Source organism: Pristiophorus japonicus, chromosome 19, assembly GCF_044704955.1.
Source record: "Pristiophorus japonicus isolate sPriJap1 chromosome 19, sPriJap1.hap1, whole genome shotgun sequence".
NCBI lineage: Eukaryota > Metazoa > Chordata > Chondrichthyes > Pristiophoridae > Pristiophorus > Pristiophorus japonicus.
The window spans coordinates 18,078,347-18,098,428 of NC_091995.1; the positions used below are offsets into that span (position 1 = coordinate 18,078,347).

Here is a 20,082-nt window from a genome sequence, read left to right on the forward strand (position 1 = left end):
TGTTGGCCTTCATAGCGAGGGGATTTGAGTGCAGGGGCAGGGAGGTATTACTACAGTTGTACAGGGCCTTGGTGAGGCCACACCTGGAGTATTGTGTACAGTTTTGATCTCCTAACTTGAGGAAGGACATTCTTGCTGTTGAGGGAGTGCAGCGAAGGTTCACCAGACTGATTCCCGGGATGGCGGGACTGACATATCAAGAAAGACTGGATCAACTGGGCTTGTATTCACTGGAGTTCAGAAGAATGAGAGGGGATCTCAGAGAAACGTTTAAAATTCTGACGGGTTTAGACAGGTTAGATGCAGGAAGAATGTTCCCAATGTTGGGGAAGTCCAGAACCAGGGGTCACAGTCTGAGGATAAGGGGTAAGCCATTTAGGACCGAGATGAGGAGAAACTTCTTCACCCAGAGAGTGGTGAACCTGTGGAATTCCCTACCACAGAAAGTTGTTGAGGCCAATTCACTAAATATATTCAAAAAGGAGTTAGATGTAGTCCTTACTACTCGGGGGATCAAGGGGTATGGCGAGAAAGCAGGAATGGGGTACTGAAGTTGCATGTTCAGCCATGAACTCATTGAATGGCGGTGCAGGCTCAAAGGGCCGAATGGCCTACTCCTGCACCTATTTTCTATGTTTCTATGGTTGGGGAGTCCAGGACTAGGCGGCATAATCTGAAAATTAGAGCCAGACCTTTCAGTAGTGAAGTTAGGAAACACAGAGTGGTAGAAGTTTGGAACTCTCTTCCAAAAATGGCAATTGATGCTGGGTCAATTATTGATTTTAAATCCGAGATGGATAGCTTTTTGTTAACCAAAGGTATTAAGAGATATGGGCCAAAGGTGGGTATATGGAGTTAGGTCACAGATCAGCCATGGTCTCATTGCATGGTGGAACAGGCTCAAAGGGCTGAATGGCCTCCTCCTGCTCCTATGTACTAGCAGCCACCTAGCAGCTGTTACACTAGGGAGAAGGTGGCAGGGGTAGTAGAGGGGTGCGTTCAATGGAGTGTGGCCACGGGAAGGATAAATCTCGCGGCCATACAGGCCAAGAAAAGTCGTTGATTTGATCCGTGGTCTTTGCGTAGCTATGGGTTATCGCAGTCAGGGCGATAGCAGATGCACGGCAATAGGCCTCAGCACTTGAGAGAGAGGGAAGGTTTCTACTCGACTGCTACTGGAAAGTACGTGGGCAGGGGTGTTGCATGATTAACAGTTGGCTTCGACGATGCTTCCCGTAGTTGAATAACTATCTAAACTCGCCTGCGAAGAGTGAATATGATTCTTAACGGTGGTCTGGATCACTGGGTCTGGAAGGGCATACAGTTCTGTTAGCTGGTTTCACCTCCCCCAACAAGTGTCGACTCTGAACCCACACAGAGTTCGAAAGCAGTCAGCAATAGAGGGACAATGGTTACAGATTGGCATCCAGTTAGATAGTTAGCAATTACAAACCTGCCCTCGCGCTGTTTGTATTTCACATAGTTAGTTATTGGAAATATCAAAATACTAAACTCCAGCCTAGTAGAAGGGTTATCGTCAGCAGAAACAAACTCCAACTAACTGAATGAACCGGTTCAGTACGATGTGAACAACAGCAGAATGCAAACCCTGCAATCACTTGTGAACTCGCTGGTGTGTCAGCAGGTTGGGTGACCGAGTGAATCCCTTCCCACACATGGAGCAGGGGTTCGGGGCCCAGGAGAGGCGAGGGTTCGGGGCCCAGGAGAGGCGAGGGTTCGGGGCCCAGGAGAGGCGAGGGTTCGGGGCCCAGCCCACACTGCGATCTCTGGATAGTAGGAGCCTGTGTGCGCACTAGGTCTGTGCAGCAGAACTGGTCTCCAGTCACCTTGGTTACCCCTGCCACTGAATCAAGACCTAGCTCTGTCAAGCCCGTGTGGTGGCTGGTGTGCAACGGCTACTCCACGCTAAAAAAATCCACGCACAGGCATCTTCCACCCTTCAACATGTAGTTCGGGATCTGGAATATTAGGTCCCTCATTGACATACCAACAGCAAATTCACCCCGCCCATTTTTAACATGATTGATTATCTTCTCCTCCCTACTCGGAAAATGACTATTCATGCTGGAGTACAGTTCACCAAGCCCATCACTATCCCATTCCGTGCAAATCTAGAGAGTCAGCATCCGAGGGCTCAACTGCGGAGGGCATCACATCGGAGTCCAATTGTGTTCTGGCCTGACATTCGCCCGCATGTATTTCAGCAGGGATCACTGGATGGGGAACAGGAGCTGGGGAAGCCGAGCCGATGGTTCCTCATTCCGAGCCAGCAGGAGACAAAGCCAATTGTAGCACCTCTCCCCGATGGCCTGGCTTAGGTGCAGCTGACATAAACACAGAGACAGGAGGTCAAAACCTGGGACCTCGCTAGTCTGAGCGGTTCAGTGCTACGCCTGGCGGCCCCCTTTCGCTCACCTGGTGCACTCTGGCTGGAGAAGAGGGAAGAACCTGCATCTCACACCACGGCCGGCAGAAGGCCTGCGTTTCACGCTGCGCAGGAGACCGGCCAAGTCCGGCCACTCGATTTCAGACGTGGGTCAGGTCTGCCCCCCCACCCCCGCTCCAATGCCTGGCCTCTGACATGTAGCTGGTAGGCCAGGTGCAGCCCGACCCTCGACCCCGTTTCCTGACCCCACTAACCTGTAGTTGGGAGGTCAGGTCTGCCCCGACCCTCGACCCCTGATGTCACTAACCTGCAGCTGATATGCCAAGTCCGCCTCGACCCTCGACCCCACTAACCTGCAGCTGGTATGCCAATCCAGCCCGACCCCTGACCCCACTAACCTGTAGCTGGTAGGCCAGGTCCGACTGAGCCTTCTTCGTGTTCACCTCTGTGTCGTAGATGGCCTTCTTTAGCTCGTAATCGCGCTGTGCTTTGGCCACCTCAATCTCATTCACGTATTGCGCTGAGACCTTCATCTGCTGGGCACTGGCTTCCTGTTGGAGGAAAGAGAGGAGAGGAGGGATTCAAAGGAGTGAGGTCAGTGGTGATCAGCGAAATTTCAAGCAGCGACGACACACAGGGTTCAATACTGCGTTTTACATAATGCGTTATACCCCGCGGACGGCCTTGCAGGGTACCTGCCTGACGGAGCAGCTCCCTTTCCGCTGCACGCCATTCCCCAGCTGCCTCCCCATGTCCATTTGGCTGCTCCAGAAAAACTGCAATTGTGGGATCTTGCCGTGTAGAAATTGGCGGCTGCGCTTCCGTTCATTACAACCCGTGGCCACACTTCAACGTGCACTGCAGTGGCCGCAAAGTGCTTTGGAACTTCCGGAGGTCGCGGAAGGCATTATGTAAAATGTAAACCGTATCTTTATCGCAGCTCTAGATAGCGTCACCAAGCAGCAGGGTCATCCTCATCTGTCCTGCTCACTGGAACTGTTCTGTCACCAAAATTAGCACATGGCTGGGGCTGGGAATGGGAAATATCGCGTGGATGCAATAATGAATGACACTCTTGTGTTCGGGATGAAAGTGCAGTGTTAAAGAACAATGAAGGATGCTTCACTCTGTATCTAACCCATGCTGTACCTGCCCTGGGAATGTTTGATGGGACAGTGTCGAGGGAGCTTTACTCTGTATCTAACCCGTGCTATACCCGCCCTGGGAATGTTTGATGGGACAGTGTCAAGGGAGCTTTACTCTGTATCTAACCCGTGCTGTACCTGACCTGGGAGTGTTTGATGGGACATTGTAGAAGGAGTTTTACTCTGTATCTAACCTGTGCTATACCTGACCTGGGAATGTTTGATGGAACAGTGTAGAAGGAGCTTTACTCTGTATCTAACCCATGCTGTACCTGCCCTGGGAATGTTTGATGGGACAGTGTCGAGGGAGCTTTACTCTGTATCTAACCCGTGCTATACCTGCCCTGGGAATGTTTGATGGGACAGTGTCGAGGGAGCTTTACTCTGTATCTAACCTGTGCTATACCCGCCCTGGGAATGTTTGATGGGACAGTGTCAAGGGAGCTTTACCCTGTATCTAACCCGTGCTGTACCTGACCTGGGAATGTTTGATGGGACAGTGACGAGGGAGCTTTACTTTGTATCTAACCCGTGCTGTACCTGCCCTGGTAGCGCTCAGCTCGGACACGGAATACCCGCATAGTGCAAAGAAAAATATTTCATTCCCCAGCCTCAAAGGGCAGAACACGTCCCAAAATAGTTGAACAGAAATACCGCTGATAATGGGCATTCTTCAATCGTACCGGACCTGCATCTACCTCAACTGTAAAATTAAATCAGCAGTCGAGCCCCCGTCCCTCCCTTTCCAAAGCCACGCAAACCAGTTACCTTGATGCCAGAGTCCCGCTTGGCCTCGGCCTCTCCAATCCGGGCATCCCGCTGCACCTGCGCCGTGCGGGATTTCCCCAGCGAGTGCAGGTAACCCTGTGGAGATATGAAACGTCATCAGAACAGCAAGCCGTGAGAAGGTAAAGACAAGGGAGGCGCAGTACGCTGAAAGGTATAATACACAACATCCCACCACGGCAGCTGCTGGAATTTAAATTAAAAAAAGAGACTACTGGGTTGTCATAGAAACCCATCTGGTTCACTGGTGTCCCTTTGGGAAGGAAATCTGCCGTCCTTACCCGGTCTGGCCTATATGGGACTCCAGACCCACAACAGCAATGTGGGTGACCCTCGACCACGGCCGAGCGAGCCACTCAGTTGTAGCGAAACCGCTACGCACCACCGATTGCAGCGGTTCAAGGCGGCGGCTCACCACCACCTTCTCGAGGACCATTCGGGATGGGCAATAAATGCAGGCCTTGCCAGCGACACCCACATCCTGTGAATTAATGTTTTTTTTAAAAATCAGGTCGAGAGAGGGGCAATCCTGCCGCATACTCCTCAATCAAGTTACTGCAGCGTTGTTACCGGGCTTAAAATATTGGTCCCAGTCTGGCTGGGGGGGGTGGGAGAGAGAGGGGAAATCCCATTAGACCCAATACCGCACACACTGCTACGATACATTTCTGATGTGATAAATCCCCTTAATATATTCCCTCATATTAATCCCATCAGTGACCGACCTGTAAACCAACCATACTTCAACCTTCCTGCTGCACAGCTCCAAGAGCTCGCTCTCTCTCTCTGTCGACACCACTGTTGCCAACTCTGGTCAGACATATTCCTGGAGATGTCATCACATGATTGCCCGCCTCCAACCACTCCACCAATCAGTTAAACAGCCCTTTTCCCCCCCCCCCCCCTCCCCAATACCCCCATCGCCAATATTTTTATAATCAATAAATGGAAGAGTTTTTTTTTTTAAATGTCCTCTCGATTTTTCTCCCTGGGGTTTGCTCACGGCAAGAGTCAGTGAAATTAATCTGTAATTCCTGGAGACTCCAGGGCAATCCTGGAGGGTTGGCAAGTGTGGAAGGACAGAATCGATAACTTGTGCTATAGTGACAAGATGGTTCACACAAAGCTGTTAGCAAGGTCTTAGAAAGGGTTCTAGAATGGGAGCAGGGATGTGGGAATACAGTTATGTGGAGAAGCTGGGGTTGGTTTCCTTCGAGCAGAGAAAGGTAAGGGGACATTTATTAGAGATTTTCAAAATTATGAAGGGTTTTGATTGAGTAAATGAGGAGAATCTATTTCCAACAGCAGGAGGGTCAGTAACCAGAGGACACAGATTTAAGGAGATTGGCAAAAGAACCAGAGGGAAGAAACTTCTTCACTCAGAGGCTGGTGAATCTTTGGAATTCTCTACCCCAGAGAGCTGTGGAGGCTCAATCTTTGAGTATATTTCAAGACAGAGATCGATAGATTTTTGGAGACCAAGGAAATCAAAGGATATGGGGATAGGATGGGAAAGTGGAGTTGAGGTCGAAGATCAGCCATGAACTTAGTGAATGGCAGGAGCAGGCTCGAGGGGCCGAATGGCCTACTCCTGCTCCTAATTCTAGTGTTCTTATGAGACGGAGACAAATTATTTTAACTCAGCGAGTTGTTGTGATCTGGAATGCGCTGCCTGAAAGGGTGATAGAAGCAGATTAAATAGTAACTTTCAAAAGCGAATTGGATAAGTGCCTGAAGGGGAAAAATTTGCAGGGCTACAGGAGAAAGTGCAGAGGAATGGGACAGCACTTTGAAAGAGCCGACTCAAGCACGATGGGCCGAATGGCCTCCTTATGTGCTTTGCATCATTCTACGATTTGACGATTCTTCACCACAGGATGGCGCTGTGTGTCACATGTACCACAGCTTGGCTGCTGTCAAAGGTCAAGGCTCCCTCTGGGGAAAATGGATTACAAAAATAGATAGCCAGATTCTTCAGGGACTTGCGATTAATCGTAATAACTACGCTGACAACTTCAGTTGGGGTTGGTGGGGGTGGGTGCATGGCGGACATTAGAGTGTGTTGCCGAAAGGAGTGTGCCGTATCCTAGAGATGATGGACACAAGGGGTGCGTTGCGTTACCAGTAAGATGAATTAATGCAATGGTCATATTGCAAAGGGCAGCGCAGCACATCACTGGTTATGGATACTAAATTACGTTGCAGCACGGGTGACGTTATATTAGAGATTACACGGATTGGGGAAAATTAAAAGGGGTGCGTTGCGGTGAATATACAATGCAGAGTGTTGAGGGCGAGGGGTACATCATAGTGAACATACACTGGGATCTGAAAGGAGTAAAGTGCACGAGCACAGAATCCTCTGCTCAATCCTAGTGTTAGCTGTAGCTCAATGGGTAGCACTTTCGCCTGAGTCAGAAGGTTGTGGGTTCCAGTCCCACTCCAGAGACTTGAGCACAAAAAAAAATAGGCTGGCACTCCCACTGCAGTACTGAGGGAGCGCTGCACTGTCGAAGCCGCTTTTGGGTGGGACGGCTGCCCTCTCAGGTGGACGTAAAAGATCCCACGACACTATCTCAAGGAAGAGCAGAGGCGTTCTCCCCAGTGTCCTGGCCAATATTTATCCCCCAACATCACCAAAACAAGCGATCTGATCATTATCACGTTACTGTTGGTGAGATCTGGCTGTACCACAAATTGGCTGCCACGTTTCCTGCGTTACAACAGTCACCACACTTCAAAAGTACTTCATTGGCTGTAAAGCGCTTTGGTCGTGAAAGATGCTATAGAAATGCAAGTTCTTTGTTTTTTTTTCAACTTATTCATTCACGGGACGTGGGCGTCGCTGGCAAGGCCGGCATTTATTACCCATCCCTAATTGCCCTCGAGAAGATGCCGGCTTGAACCACTGCAGTCCGTGTGGTGAAGGTGCTCCCACAGTGCGGTTAGGGAGGGAGTTCCAGGATTGTGACTCAGCGACGACGGAGGAACGGCCGATATATTTCCCAGTCGGGATGGTGTGTGTGACTTGGACGTGGTGGTGTTCCCATGCGCCCGCTGCCTTTGTCCTTCTAGATGGTAGAGGTCATGAGCTTGGGAGGTGCTGCCGATCCTTTTAAAGAAGTGCAGCTACCCATCGCCTCTGGTGCCAACACCCACCTGGTGTACTATATCAATGCAATTTCTTTTAAATTGCATCGCAGCATGGCGACATTATATTGGAGATTAGGTGGTTTGGGGAAAATTTAAAAATGTACATCACAGTGAATATACACTAGAGTATGTTAATGACAAGGGGTGCATTACAGTGAATATACACTCGAGTGTGTGTTAATGGTGAGGGGGGGCATCACAGTGAAAATACACTGAAGTATGTTAATGAAAAGAGGAGCATCACAGTGAATGTACACAGCCCTGTACTAAAGGCAAAGGGGACTCACAAAGGCCCCTCCACTCCAGCCTACCTGGTCATCGTGGATGTCCTTCAGTGTGTAACTGACCACCCCGATGCCCATGTTGACCAGGTCAGAGGACGCTACTTTAAACACCTGCTCCGAGAACTTCTTCCGGTCTTTGTAGATCTCCTGGGAAGACAACGGAAACGAGTGGAAACTGGCGAGCCCAACAAATAAGGAGCCCCCTCCCCTCCTCCCTGAATTCATCGCCCTCCAGCAAATCCCACAAGCGTGGCTAGGCTGAGACCTGGGCATAGGCCGGTGTGCCCAATTCGTTGGCACTCGACATTTCCGCTGGACCCGAGAACCTTTTAACTAATCGAGAATCCCAGGTGAAAAGGCCAAGGGGCACGAGGTCAAGGTCGCACAAAGTAGGGCAAGAAGACGGGGTCAAATCCTACCTCCACGGTCATGTGAGCCATGATGGCCCTCTGGTGACCCTCCAGCGTCTCCAGGGAGATCTGGGCGATTTCAATCTCCGACTTCCCCAGGAACATCTGGCAGGCTGCCGCCAGCATCTCCTTATTCTGCCCCTGGATCTTCACCTGCAAAAGGAAGAGGTCACTCGGGAGGAGGCGCTCAACGGCACCCAACAGGGATGCGCTCCATAAATACAAAAAGACCCAAAGGAAATGTTCCCCACAGGGAAGCATTTCGGTGAAAATGGGAGGAGATGGGCAAAAGGATTAATCCCGATGGAGCAAGCTCACTCTACAGCATCCCAGTGGGCCCACCAAACAGTACCTCAAGGTAAAAGAAAAACTTGCATTTACATAACGCCTTTCACGACCACCGGACGTCTTAAAGCGCTTTACAGCCAATGAAGTACTTTTGCAGTGTAGTCACTGTTGAAAAATGGGAAATGCAGCAGCCAATTTGCGCACAGCAAGCTCCCACAAACAGCAATGAGATAAAGACCAGATAACCTGTTTTTGTTATGTTGATTGAGGGATTAACATTGGCCAAGACACCGGGGATAACTCCCCTGCTCTTCTTCAAAATAGTACCATGGGATCTTTTACGTCCACCTGAGAGCAGACGGGGCCTTGGTTTAACGTCTCATCCGAAAGACGGCACCTCCAACAGTGCAACGCTCCCTTGGTACTGCACTGGGAATGTCAGCCTAGATTTATGTTCTCAAGTCCCTGGAGTGGGACTTGAACCCACAACCTTCTGACTCGGAGGCGAGAGTGCTACCCACTGAGCCACGCTGAGCACGGTTCTCTTATCCTTATGCAGAATTTCACTCAATGAAACTCTTTTCTATTTGCTTTCAGGGAACAGATTCCAATGGATTAAACCCTTCCCATTCATTCCCACTGGACAGATCCCAGCAGATTGTACCAGCTCCCAATTGATCCCACTGCTACAAATCCCAATGGATGAAATTCTTTCCCAATTGTTTCCACTATACAGATCCCTGATCAAACTCTTCCCATTCATTTCCTCTGTACAGATCCCAGCAGATTGTTAATTCCCAGTCACTCCCACTATACAGATCCCTGCATCAAATTGCTTCCCAATCATTCCCACTGTACAGATCCCAATTGAGAAGGCATTTGATCCATTGGGATCTGTATAGTGGGAGCGACTGGGAGTTGGTACAATCTGCTGGGATCTGTACAGTGGGAATGAATGGGAAGGGATGTGACCCATTGTGACTTGTACAGTGGGATCAAATTCCTTCCCAATTGCTCCTGCTGGACAGATGTCAATGGATCAAATCTCTCCCCATGCACTCATACTATGCAGAATTCCTGATCCAAGCCTAATTTCTAGCACAATTTTCTGCCTTTTAATGGCCCTAAAATCCTCCCGCCATCGAAGACTAACCACCCCGGTATAAATAATGGATTCCATCCTGTGCCATGAATGATCCAAGTGTTTACAGCAATCCAAAGTAGGATGCATTTGTTGGAACTGCCTACACCACCAATTCGGTGACTGCTCAGCGAAGCTGGGACGGAGCCTCCGCTTTATGCAAGAGCAAACCGGGAGACTGAAAAGTGGGAGTTGTGGAAAGGGCTCTGATCCATTAGCATTCTGCCCTAATCACTTGTCAGCCGTGGGTCAGTGGGTAGCACTATCGCCTCAGAGACAGAAGGTCATGGGTTCAAGGCCCACTCCAGAGACTTGAGCACAAAAATCTAGGCTGACACTCCAGTGCAGTGTTATGGGAGCACTACATTGTCAAAGGTGCCGTCTTTCGGATGAGACGTTAAACCGAGGCCCCATCTGCTCGCTCAGGTGGATGTAAAAGACCCCATGGCCACTATTTTGAGGAAGAGCAGGGGAGTTATCCCCTGTGTCCTGGCCAATATTTATCCCTCAACCAACACCACTAAAACAGATAATCTGGTCGTTATCACATTGCCGTTTGTGGGAGCTTGTGGAGTGCAAATTGGCTGCCGCGTTTCCCACATTACAACAGTGACAAAAGTACTTCATTGACTGTACACTGCTTTGGAACGTCCTGAAGTAGTGAAAGGCACTATATAAATGCAAGTCTTTCTTTCGAAAGAGATGTGGTTGGAGAGAGGTTTAATCCATTGGAATTCCATGCAGTGGGAGTTAATGGGAAGGGCTTTGAACCAGCTTGACTAAAAACATTGAGATTTCGTTGCTGCACCTGAAAAGGCCTTATTTAGAACAGGATGTGGGCGCATTGAGCCCCCGCTGACTCGTGTAGGTGCAGATTCCAATGGAAATGGTTAATGGGCAGTGCACGAAGTACAGAAACACAGCCCTGGGCTATTTTAAATGGAGCCAAACAGTTATTAATGCACTGCCCAGGCTTCCTGCGCGCGGCTTAATTCAATCTTCGCAGCAGACCGGATAAGCCATTAGCAGAGAATGAAGGCCATTAATGCAGAGTGTATCCTCAGGAGTTTGTGGAAAATCAAATCTGTTCATGACCGACAGTCTTGGGCTGCAGTGCACACTCGGCTGGAGTCGGCAGGTTGTGGATTTGAGTCCCACTCCGGAGGCTTGAGCACAAAATCCAGGCCGACGCTCCCAGTGCAGTGCTCAAGGAGTGCTGCACTGTCGGAGGTGCCACCTTTCTGACGAGACGTTAAAACGAGGCCCCCGTCTGCCCTCAGGTGAACGGAAAAGATCCCACGGCCACTATTTCGGAGAGGAGCAGCAGAGTTATCCCTGGCGTCCTGGTCAATAATTATTCCTCAACCAACATCACAAAAAAAAGGGGGAGAGATTACCTGGTCATTCACAGCTACCAACTGAGACATGGCTGACATATTTGGGAACAGCTATTGGGCCATAAATTGCAGTCTCTCCGGGTGTGTACAAGTGTGCACCCGGATGCACATGCACAAAAAACCGGCATTTGCGTTTTGCCAGATAGCACGCATCCCCGGGAGAAGGACATTCGCAGACAGAGCCATTTACCCAACTCCTGCAAAGCGAATGTTCTTCAAGCTCTTACGCCTAGCTTACTTTTACCAGCATAAGAGTTTTAAAACATAGAAACATTTAATTTTATCACAAATTTTTATATTAAAAACCCTGTCCATTCAGGTAGGTTTATCTTTAACCATCTTAAAACATTTTAATAAATTTCAAAAAGTATTTCCCCCCCCCCCCCCCAAACATTTAATTCAATTTCAATTAATTTTAAATATGAGAGGTGTTTTTTTTTTTGTTATTTTGTTGTGTTTCTGTGTGTTGGGGAGGGGGGTGGTGGGGGGTATTCTCATTGATAGTAATGGGAGCTCGTAAAACAGAGCATAGAGTCTGGGCTGGCAGTAGAAGATTAGCTGCTGCATCGAAATATCAGAAGTTAATTGGTGACTGCGAATGCAAAGTGCAAGCGAGAGTTAGCACTCAGGAGAGAAAGTGTCAAAAGAATTTATATATATATGTTATCTATATACACACACCACATTTTTTTTTAAATGGGAAGAAACTATTAAATGCTGGTATTCGGAGATTTAGGTATCCTCGTACAGGAAACACAGAAGGTTAGCATGCAGTTACACAGCAAGCAATTAGGGAGGCAAATGGCATGTTGGCCTTTATTGCAAGGCGGTTGGAGTACAAGAGTAAGGAAGTTTTGCTACAATTCTGTAAGGTTTTGGTGAGACCACACCTAGAGTACTGTGTACAGTTTTGGTCTCCTTATCTGAGCAAGGATATACTTGCCTTAGAGGCGGTGCAACAAAGGTTCACAAGATTGATTCCTGGGATGAGGGTGTTGCCCAATGAGGAGATTGAGCCTATACTCTGGAGTTTAGAAGAATGAGAGGTGATCTCACTGAAACATAAGATTCTGAGGCGGATTGACAGGGTAGATGCTGAGAGGTTGTTTCCTCCTGGCTGGAGAGTCTAGAACTCGGGGGCAGTGTCTCAGGATAAGGAGTCGGCGATTTAAGACAGAGATGAGGAGGAATTTCTTCACTCAGAGGGCTTTGAGACTTTTTGAAATTCTCTACCTCAGAGGGCTGTGGATGCTGAGCCGTTGAGCATAATCAAAACGGAGATCGATAGAATTCTGGACTCGAGGCGAATCAAGGGAGATGGGGATGGGACGGGAAAGTGGAGTTGAGGGCAAAGATCAGCCGTGATCTTATTGCAAGGCAGAGCAGGCTCGAGGTGTCGTATGACCTGCTCCATTTTGTCTATCACGCACACACGACATTCCTAATCAAACAGCCACCGAGGCTAAACCATTTTAGTGCGTTCCGTCTCTCTCTACCTCTTTCCTCTTTTAAGACGCTCCTTAAAACTTACTTCTGAACAATCTTTTGCTCATCTGCACTAATTTCTTATGTGCCTTGGTGTCAATCTTTTGCCTTATAACACACCTGTGAAGCGCCTTGCAACGTTTCACTACATTAAAGGCGCTACATAAATGCAAGATGTTGTGGCTGTTGGTTGAGGCGGGAGTGGAACAGTTTGACACAGCCCCACTAACTCGCCCCAACTAATCCCAGGCTGAAAGGCGGCCCACCCAGTACAGTACCTGCGCAATCCCTGTGACGGAGATCGGGACACCATGGCGCGTGTACACCTTCTCGCTTTTCACATTCAGCGTCAGAGTGCTCAAGGAAATCCTACAAAGGAGCAGAGAGAAAGAGGTTAGGAGCCAGAACAGTCCCAGGAAGCGATTACACCGCCACAGGTGTCACTCTATGGGACAACTCGATATGTTGGAAACTTGGCTTCTCCCCGTCCCTGTACACTGCCCATTTTTATTTTTAAACCGTGTGAATTTTGCGCTTGCTGTAATGAGGGTTGTTAGTGGAACAGAACGCTTTCTATCGCAGGCACGTGCGGGTTAAATGTTCAGTAAAGCTCACTTTACACTTCTCACAATGCTACACCTTCAAGGGCAGAAGTGGAATTACCCCACCCCACCTGTGAGACCGTTCTCCTTTTCAGTCACAGGCCATCTTGGTGAGATTAATAAATTAGTGCCAATCGGAAGCAACGTTGACGCAGTGAACCAAACCCCACTGGGGCTGGCTCGAAACTATCCATGGGACACAATGGTCTTTTCCCTTCCTGTGCAACACATTCCTACCTCAACCGCATTTCAAATACGACCCTTATACCAGAACATCCCATCAGCCTCAGCTCAATTTGAACCCAGTCCCAGCCGGGGAAAGGACAGTGTGTGACCCACTGCACCACCCAGTCCCAGAGGGGGAAAGGACAGTGTGTGACCCACTGCACCACCCAGTCCCAGAGGGGGGAAAGGACAGTGTGACCCCCACTGTACCACCCAGTCCCAGAGGGGGAAAGGACAGTGTGTGACCCACTGCACCACCCAGTCCCAGAGGGGGAAAGGACAGTGTCTGACCCACTGCACCACCCAGTCCCAGAGGGGGAAAGGACAGTGTGTGACCCACTGCACCACCCAGTCCCAGAGGGGGAAAGGACAGTGTGTGACCCACTGCACCACCCAGTCCCAGAGGGGGGAAAGGACAGTGTGACCCCCACTGTACCACCCAGTCCCAGAGGGGGAAAGGACAGTGTGTGACCCACTGCACCATCCAGTCCCAGAGGGGGAAAGGACAGTGTGTGACCCACTGCACCACCCAATCCCAGAGGGGGAAAGGACAGTGTCTGACCCACTGCACCACCCAGTCCCAGAGGGGGAAAGGACAGTGTGTGACCCACTGCACCACCCAGTCCCAGAGGGGGAAAGGACAGTGTGTGACCCACTGCACCACCCAGTCCCAGAGGGGGAAAAGGAATGGATGGTGCAGTGGGTCAGACACTGTCCATTACCACCACATCCCACTCAAAATTGCCAAGTGGCGTGAACCAAGGCTGGACAAAGAGAGACCGACTGAGTTATGGCCACAACACTTAGCCTCAGAATCGGAAAAATAGCAGGCAAAACAGGAAGGCCTGGAAACATCTCGCCGTGGCCATGTTAGACGGTATAATCCAGTCTTTCCTCCTCCTCCTTCCCTAACCCTTCTGGCTCACTGCAGCCTCACAGGTGGTGGCTCCATCAAGTACCTTGTCAGTCTTCATGTGCTTTACTCTCAATGGAGGGTGTGGCCAAGAGAGGAGGGGGTGGGGAGGATTAAAATAACTCTTTAAAAAGAAAACACAAAGCCCGGGATCCCCCCCACTGGCCCATTCTCCAGTGAATCCCTGCTGGAAGGTACTCATGTGAATATCAGGAAAGGAGCTCGGGCTTGGTTGTGACGATTCCGGTGGCTTGCCGATACTGACACTTGCCGGAGCTGGCAAGTGAAGAACGGTCACTCGGGCCGTGTGGGCGGGTGGAAAGGAACCTGATTATTCCTGCAGTGAACCCCTGCTGGACGGCGCGCGCGTGGACGTCGGGTGAGGAGGAGATTGCGATGCCCTCCACTGTCGAATATCAAGGCACCACTCACACGCTGCCTGGGCTGACCAATGAAGAAGCGTCACTTGGGGCCAAGAAGCTGCACTTTGGATCGAGTCGGTGACATCAGGAAAAAAAAAACAAACAACAGAAGACCAAAGTCTCATTAGGAGAGAAAGAGAACTCGCCGGGAGATACCCCCGCCACCCCCCCACAAAAGGCGAGTGGAGGTCTGCTCCAGTTCCATTCCCTCCGGCCGCCACCAGTTGTCATCCTCCCTACGTCATTACCTCTCGATCTGCTGCACACACGGCAAAACGAACACTCGGCCTCCAGCAACCATCACCGGCGGGGATCGGCAGAACCCTGAAAGAGATCAGAGCACGAAAGAGGGCGTTCAGTGACCGTCTCTCCAAATTCACATCATTGAATGAACACTCCCACCTCCGTGACCGCCCTTGGATCCAGTTGAGAAAGCCCTAGGCAGAGCGTCGTCAGTGAAGGAGGAGGGGAAGGACATGATTGGACTCTGAATATTTTTCAAATGATTAGTTCACGAGATGTATTGCCCATCCCTAATTGCCCTCGAGAAGGTAGTGGTGAGCCGTCATTTCAGAGGGCAGTTAAGAGTCAACCAAAAAGTCAAGAGTTAAGAGTGGAATCACATTGACTAGACCAGGTAGGGCAGCAAATTTCCTTCCCTAAAGCACATTAGTGAACCAGATGGGTTTTTAATTAGATTCATTTAATTAACTGAATTTCAATTCCCCAGCTCTCGGTGAGATTTGAACTCACGAATCCAGATCATTAGTCTAGGTCTCTGGATTACTAGCACAGCGACATAACCACTATGCTACCATGCCCAGTACATAAAATTGCAGCATTTTATATGACTCATAGAATTATACAGCACGGAGGGAGGCTATAAGAACATAAGAAATAGGAGCAGGAGTAGACCATTTGGCCCCTCGAGCCTGCTCCGCCATTCAATAAGATCATGGCTGATCTGATCTTGGGCTCAGCTCCACATCCCTGCCCGCTCCCCATAACCCTTATCGCTCAAAAACCTGTTTCTCTCCCCCTTAAATATATTGAATGACCCAGCCTCCCACAGCTCTCTGGAAGCACAGATTTACAGCCCTCAGAGAAGAAATTCCTTATCTCAGTTTTAAATGGGCGACCCCTTAATCTGAGACTATGTCCCCTAGTTCTAGATTCCCCATGAGTGGAAACATCCTCTCTGCATCCACCTTGTTGAGCCCCCTTATTATCTTATATGTTTCAATATGATCACCTCTCATTCTACTGAACTCCACTGAGTACAGGCCCAACCTGCTCAACCTTTCTTCATAAGTCAACCCCTTCATCTCAGGAATCAACCGAGTGAACCTTCTCTGAACTGACTCCAATGCAAGTATATCCCTCCTTATATAAGCAGACCAAAACTGTACGCAGTACTCCAGGTGTGGCCTCACCAATACCCTGTACAGTTGTAGCAGGACTTCTGTTTTTATACTCCATCCCCCTTGTAGTAAAGGCCAACATTCCATTTACCTTCCTGATTCCTTGCTCTACCTGTATACTAACTGTTTGTGTTTCGTGCACAAGGACCCCCAGGTCCCTCTGTACTGCAGCATGTTGTAATTTTTCTCCATTTAAATAATAATTTGCTTTTTTATTTTTTCTGCCAAAGTGGATAACCTCACATTTTCCCACATTACACTCTCTCTGCCAAATGTTTGCCCACCCACTTAGCCTGTCTATATCCCTTTGCAGATTCTGTGTCCTCCTCACAACTTGCTTTCCCATCCATCTTTGTATCATTGGCAAACTTGGCTACATTACACTCGGTCCCTTCATCCAAGTTATTGATATAGATTGTAAATAGTTGAGGCCCCAGCACCGATCCCTGTGGCACCCCACTGGTTACTGTTTGCCAACCGGAAAATGACCCATTCGGGTAAAAGGTATCAATCCCTTGTCTGTGCCGATTCTCTGATGGTTTCTTGAGTAATGATGCCAATCTGTGGTCTGTACCGATTCCCTGATGGTTTACTGAAGTTGCAGTCAGTCACTCACTGTTCCGACACAGCTTACGCTGTGGCACTCCCCTGAGCCGGCACTCAGTTGAAATCACACTGAGGAATAAAACGTTCCCTTTTACGATGGAATATTGCTGTTAGAAACCCTCTAAAACTTCAAGCCTTGTTGAAAGAGATGTAACTGGGTTTTTAGCAGGGTTCTGACTGCGGGACAACCGTTCCGGCCCTGAAAAAATGATTGTGGATGTCTAATTTTTTTTTTTTTTTTTTAAAGTTCATGATATTTCAGCTGCTACCTTAATCATATGTGAATGTCCCAATCTTTATTTCGCCCTCCGTAAAATTTATAAAAAGTAAATTATAATTTGTGTATTTTACTTCCTGGTGTGCTGTCTGAGAATTCTTCAATGTGATTGGCTGCTTAATGACATCATTGTTTCAAACGTTGGCAATTCGCTCGATTTCGTGCCAGATACAAACGAAGGCCGGGGCAGCTGAAACCAATGTCACAGAGATCGCTACATCTTTGTGGGCAGCTTTCTTCGAGGTCAGCGGCGAGCCCTGTTGCTTCGCCGCTGACTGCAAATTCCGGACCATTCAGTAAGATTAGGAGGTCTCGTCAGACAGGCTGAACAATGTCATGAAACCTGAAGACATAAATGCAGCACAAACATTTGCAGAGCTTTGGGTGAAAAAGAGGGAAGTGAGACTAATGGATAGCTCTTTCGGAGAGCCAGCAGAGGCACGATGGGCCAAATGGCCTCCTAATCTGCTTATACGATCCTGTGTCTTACAAGGGTTGCACGAACAGAGACATCTGGTGGTATATGTGTTCAAATCATTGAAGGTGGCAGGGCAAGTTGAGAAAGCGGTTAAAAAAAGCTTACGGGATCGCGGGCTTTCTCGGCGAAAAAGGTAGCGATAGGTGAAAATTACCCTTTTCGCTGCACGACGGTTTTTAGGCCGAACTTTTGGCCTATGGGGTCTGGAGGCGTTCCACAATTATGCGCAGGGCAAATTGTGAGTTTCGGAAACTTTAGTCTGGGATCGTCTGCGCTGCGAGAGGCGCCTCGGGGGAAGGGGGTGGATAAAAATTCCCCAAAAATTACAAGACCCTATACTAACTAATCACTGCAAAAAAAGAAAACTTTAACTTACCTTTTTGGCAGGTTTTCGTACATACCGCTGCTGGGAGGGCAGCACTGACAGCTGTCACTGTCCTGGGCGCGGCGTACGGGTTTGAAGAGTAGCGAAACTCGCACAGTAACGCAATCCGTGTCGTTACACGTCCGCCGCAGCAAACAACGAGCCGAGGATCTCGCCTGGGCTTTGCGGCTGAGCTTTCCCCAAGGAGGGTCAAAATGCAGCGAAAACCCGGTCACAAACCCCTCGAACATCCTGCCCGTAGTGTACAAAAGCAAGGAAGTTATGAAGAACCTTTAAGAACCGGTTCGGCCTCAACTGGAGTATTGTATCCAATTCTGGGCAGCACACTTTAGGAAGGATGTGAAAGCCTTAGAGGGGGTGCAGAAAAGATTTACAAGAATGATCCCAGGACTGAGGGACTTCAGTTACGTGCATAGACTGGAGAAGCTGGGGTTGCTCAGAGCAGAGAAGGTTGAGAGCAGATGTGATAGGAGGTGTTCAAAATCATGATGGGTCTAGACAGAATCGATCGAGAAAAACTACTTCCACTGGCGGAAAGGTCGAGAACCAGAGGAGACAGATTTGAGGTGATTGGCAGAGGAACCAAAAACGACATGAGGAAAAAAAAAATGCCCGCAGCGAGTGGTTAGGACCTGGAATGCACTGCCTGAAAGGGTGGCGGAGGCAGACTCAAAAGGGAGTTGGATAAGTACCTGAAGGAAAAAAATTCACAGGGCTACGGGGAAAGGGCAAGGGAGTGGGACTCGCTGAGGTGCTCTTGTAGAGGACCACAGCATGGGCTTGATGGGCCGAATGGCCTCCTTCTGTGCTGTAATCATTCTATGATTATGTGAAGCTCAATTGGCAAGAGACGCAAGGTCACTAAAACTAGCATTTTCAAACTTTTCTGTATGGAATGAATTGCAAATACCGACGCCCTTCCAGCAACCTCTGCAAACATGGAGATACTCCTGACTAGCCCTGTCCTAAATACTGAAAAGCTTTTGTGTTGCCGACCCAAAGGACTCTCGTTCACTGAAGATTTTTTTTTATTATCACGCAGCGACAGAAAGGACACGCTGTACGTCAGAAACTAGAAAACCCTGTTATTCTTGAGGAGCCGACTTGGAGAGATAGGAGGGAGCTTGTGTTGCGGAGCAGGACAAAATGTTGAATCGTGTTTCACAACAGTGCTTACTAGTGGCATACAGAGAGAAACAGCAGAGGTGGGGGATAGATTACCAAGAGTAATTACACTGACGGCAGGTAAGACACCAGCTGCTGACACTGTACCCAGCGGCAGGTCATCGGAGTGCGGGCCCGCTTAAATATCTGCCAGAGCTCGCTGGGCTCGAATGCAACTTCTGAGGGGCTCGCGACGGCCATCTAATTATAGAACTGAAAATGTCGCACTACTTACATAAGAAGATAAGAAATAGGAACAGGAGTAGGCCATACGGCCCCTCGAGCCTGCTCCGCCATTCAATAAGATCATGGCTGATCTGATCATGGACTCAGCTCCACTTCCCCGTCCGCTCCCCATAGCCCCTTATCGTTTAAATAAATTTAAGACAGAAATAGACAGTTTCTTAATGTCCCAGCTTCCATAGCTCTGAGGCAGCGAATTCCAGAGATTTACAACCCTCAGAGAAGAAATTTCTCCTCATCTCAGTTTTAAATGGGCGGCCCCTTATTCTAAGATCATGCCCTCTAGTTCTAGTCTCCCCCATCAGTGGAAATATCCTCTCTGCATCCACCTTGTCAAGCTCCCTCATAATATTTTACGTTTCGATAAGATCACCTCTCATTCTTCTGATCTCCAATGAGTAGAGGCCCAACCTACCTCAACCTTACCTCATAAGTCAACCCCCTCATTCCCAGAATCAGCCGAGTGAACCTTCTCTGAACTGCCTCCAAAGCAAGTATATCCTTTCGTAAATATGGAAACCAAAACTGCACGCAGTATTCCAGGTGTGGCCTCACCAATACCTTATATGGCTGTAGTAAGACTTCCCTACTTTTATACGCCATCCCCTTTGCAATAAAGGCCAAGATACCATTGTGGGAAGATGTCTTATAACAATGCAGAGGGCTGTTTAGAAGCGATCACGTTGAGGGACATCAGTAGGGCCGCGGGAAGATTGCCAGCAAAACCTGCGGGAAACGTTCCCTCATTACTTGCAGGGGTGGCAGGCCACTGCAGATATGTATGGGTTCTGTGTGTGGATAAATACGATCAGTAACTTGTTTTATATCGCTGGTTAGGCTGACCACCCCT

General features: G+C 49.0%; 1 protein-coding gene across 4 annotated transcripts in view; it reads right to left on the reverse strand.

Moving 5' to 3' along the window:
* Positions 1-20,082, reverse strand: part of LOC139229761 (flotillin-1-like) — a 55,930-nt gene that overhangs the window by 16,478 nt on the left and 19,370 nt on the right. For all 4 annotated transcript variants that reach the window (XM_070861335.1, XM_070861332.1, XM_070861334.1 and 1 more), the window contains exons 3-8: positions 14,907-14,982; positions 12,775-12,865; positions 8,195-8,338; positions 7,803-7,922; positions 4,321-4,416; positions 2,806-2,958 (exon numbers count right to left, since the gene is read on the reverse strand). In XM_070861335.1, the coding sequence (XP_070717436.1) occupies positions 2,806-2,958; positions 4,321-4,416; positions 7,803-7,922; positions 8,195-8,338; positions 12,775-12,865; positions 14,907-14,982 (680 nt within the window). The remainder of the gene's footprint in view (positions 1-2,805; positions 2,959-4,320; positions 4,417-7,802; positions 7,923-8,194; positions 8,339-12,774; positions 12,866-14,906; positions 14,983-20,082) is intronic.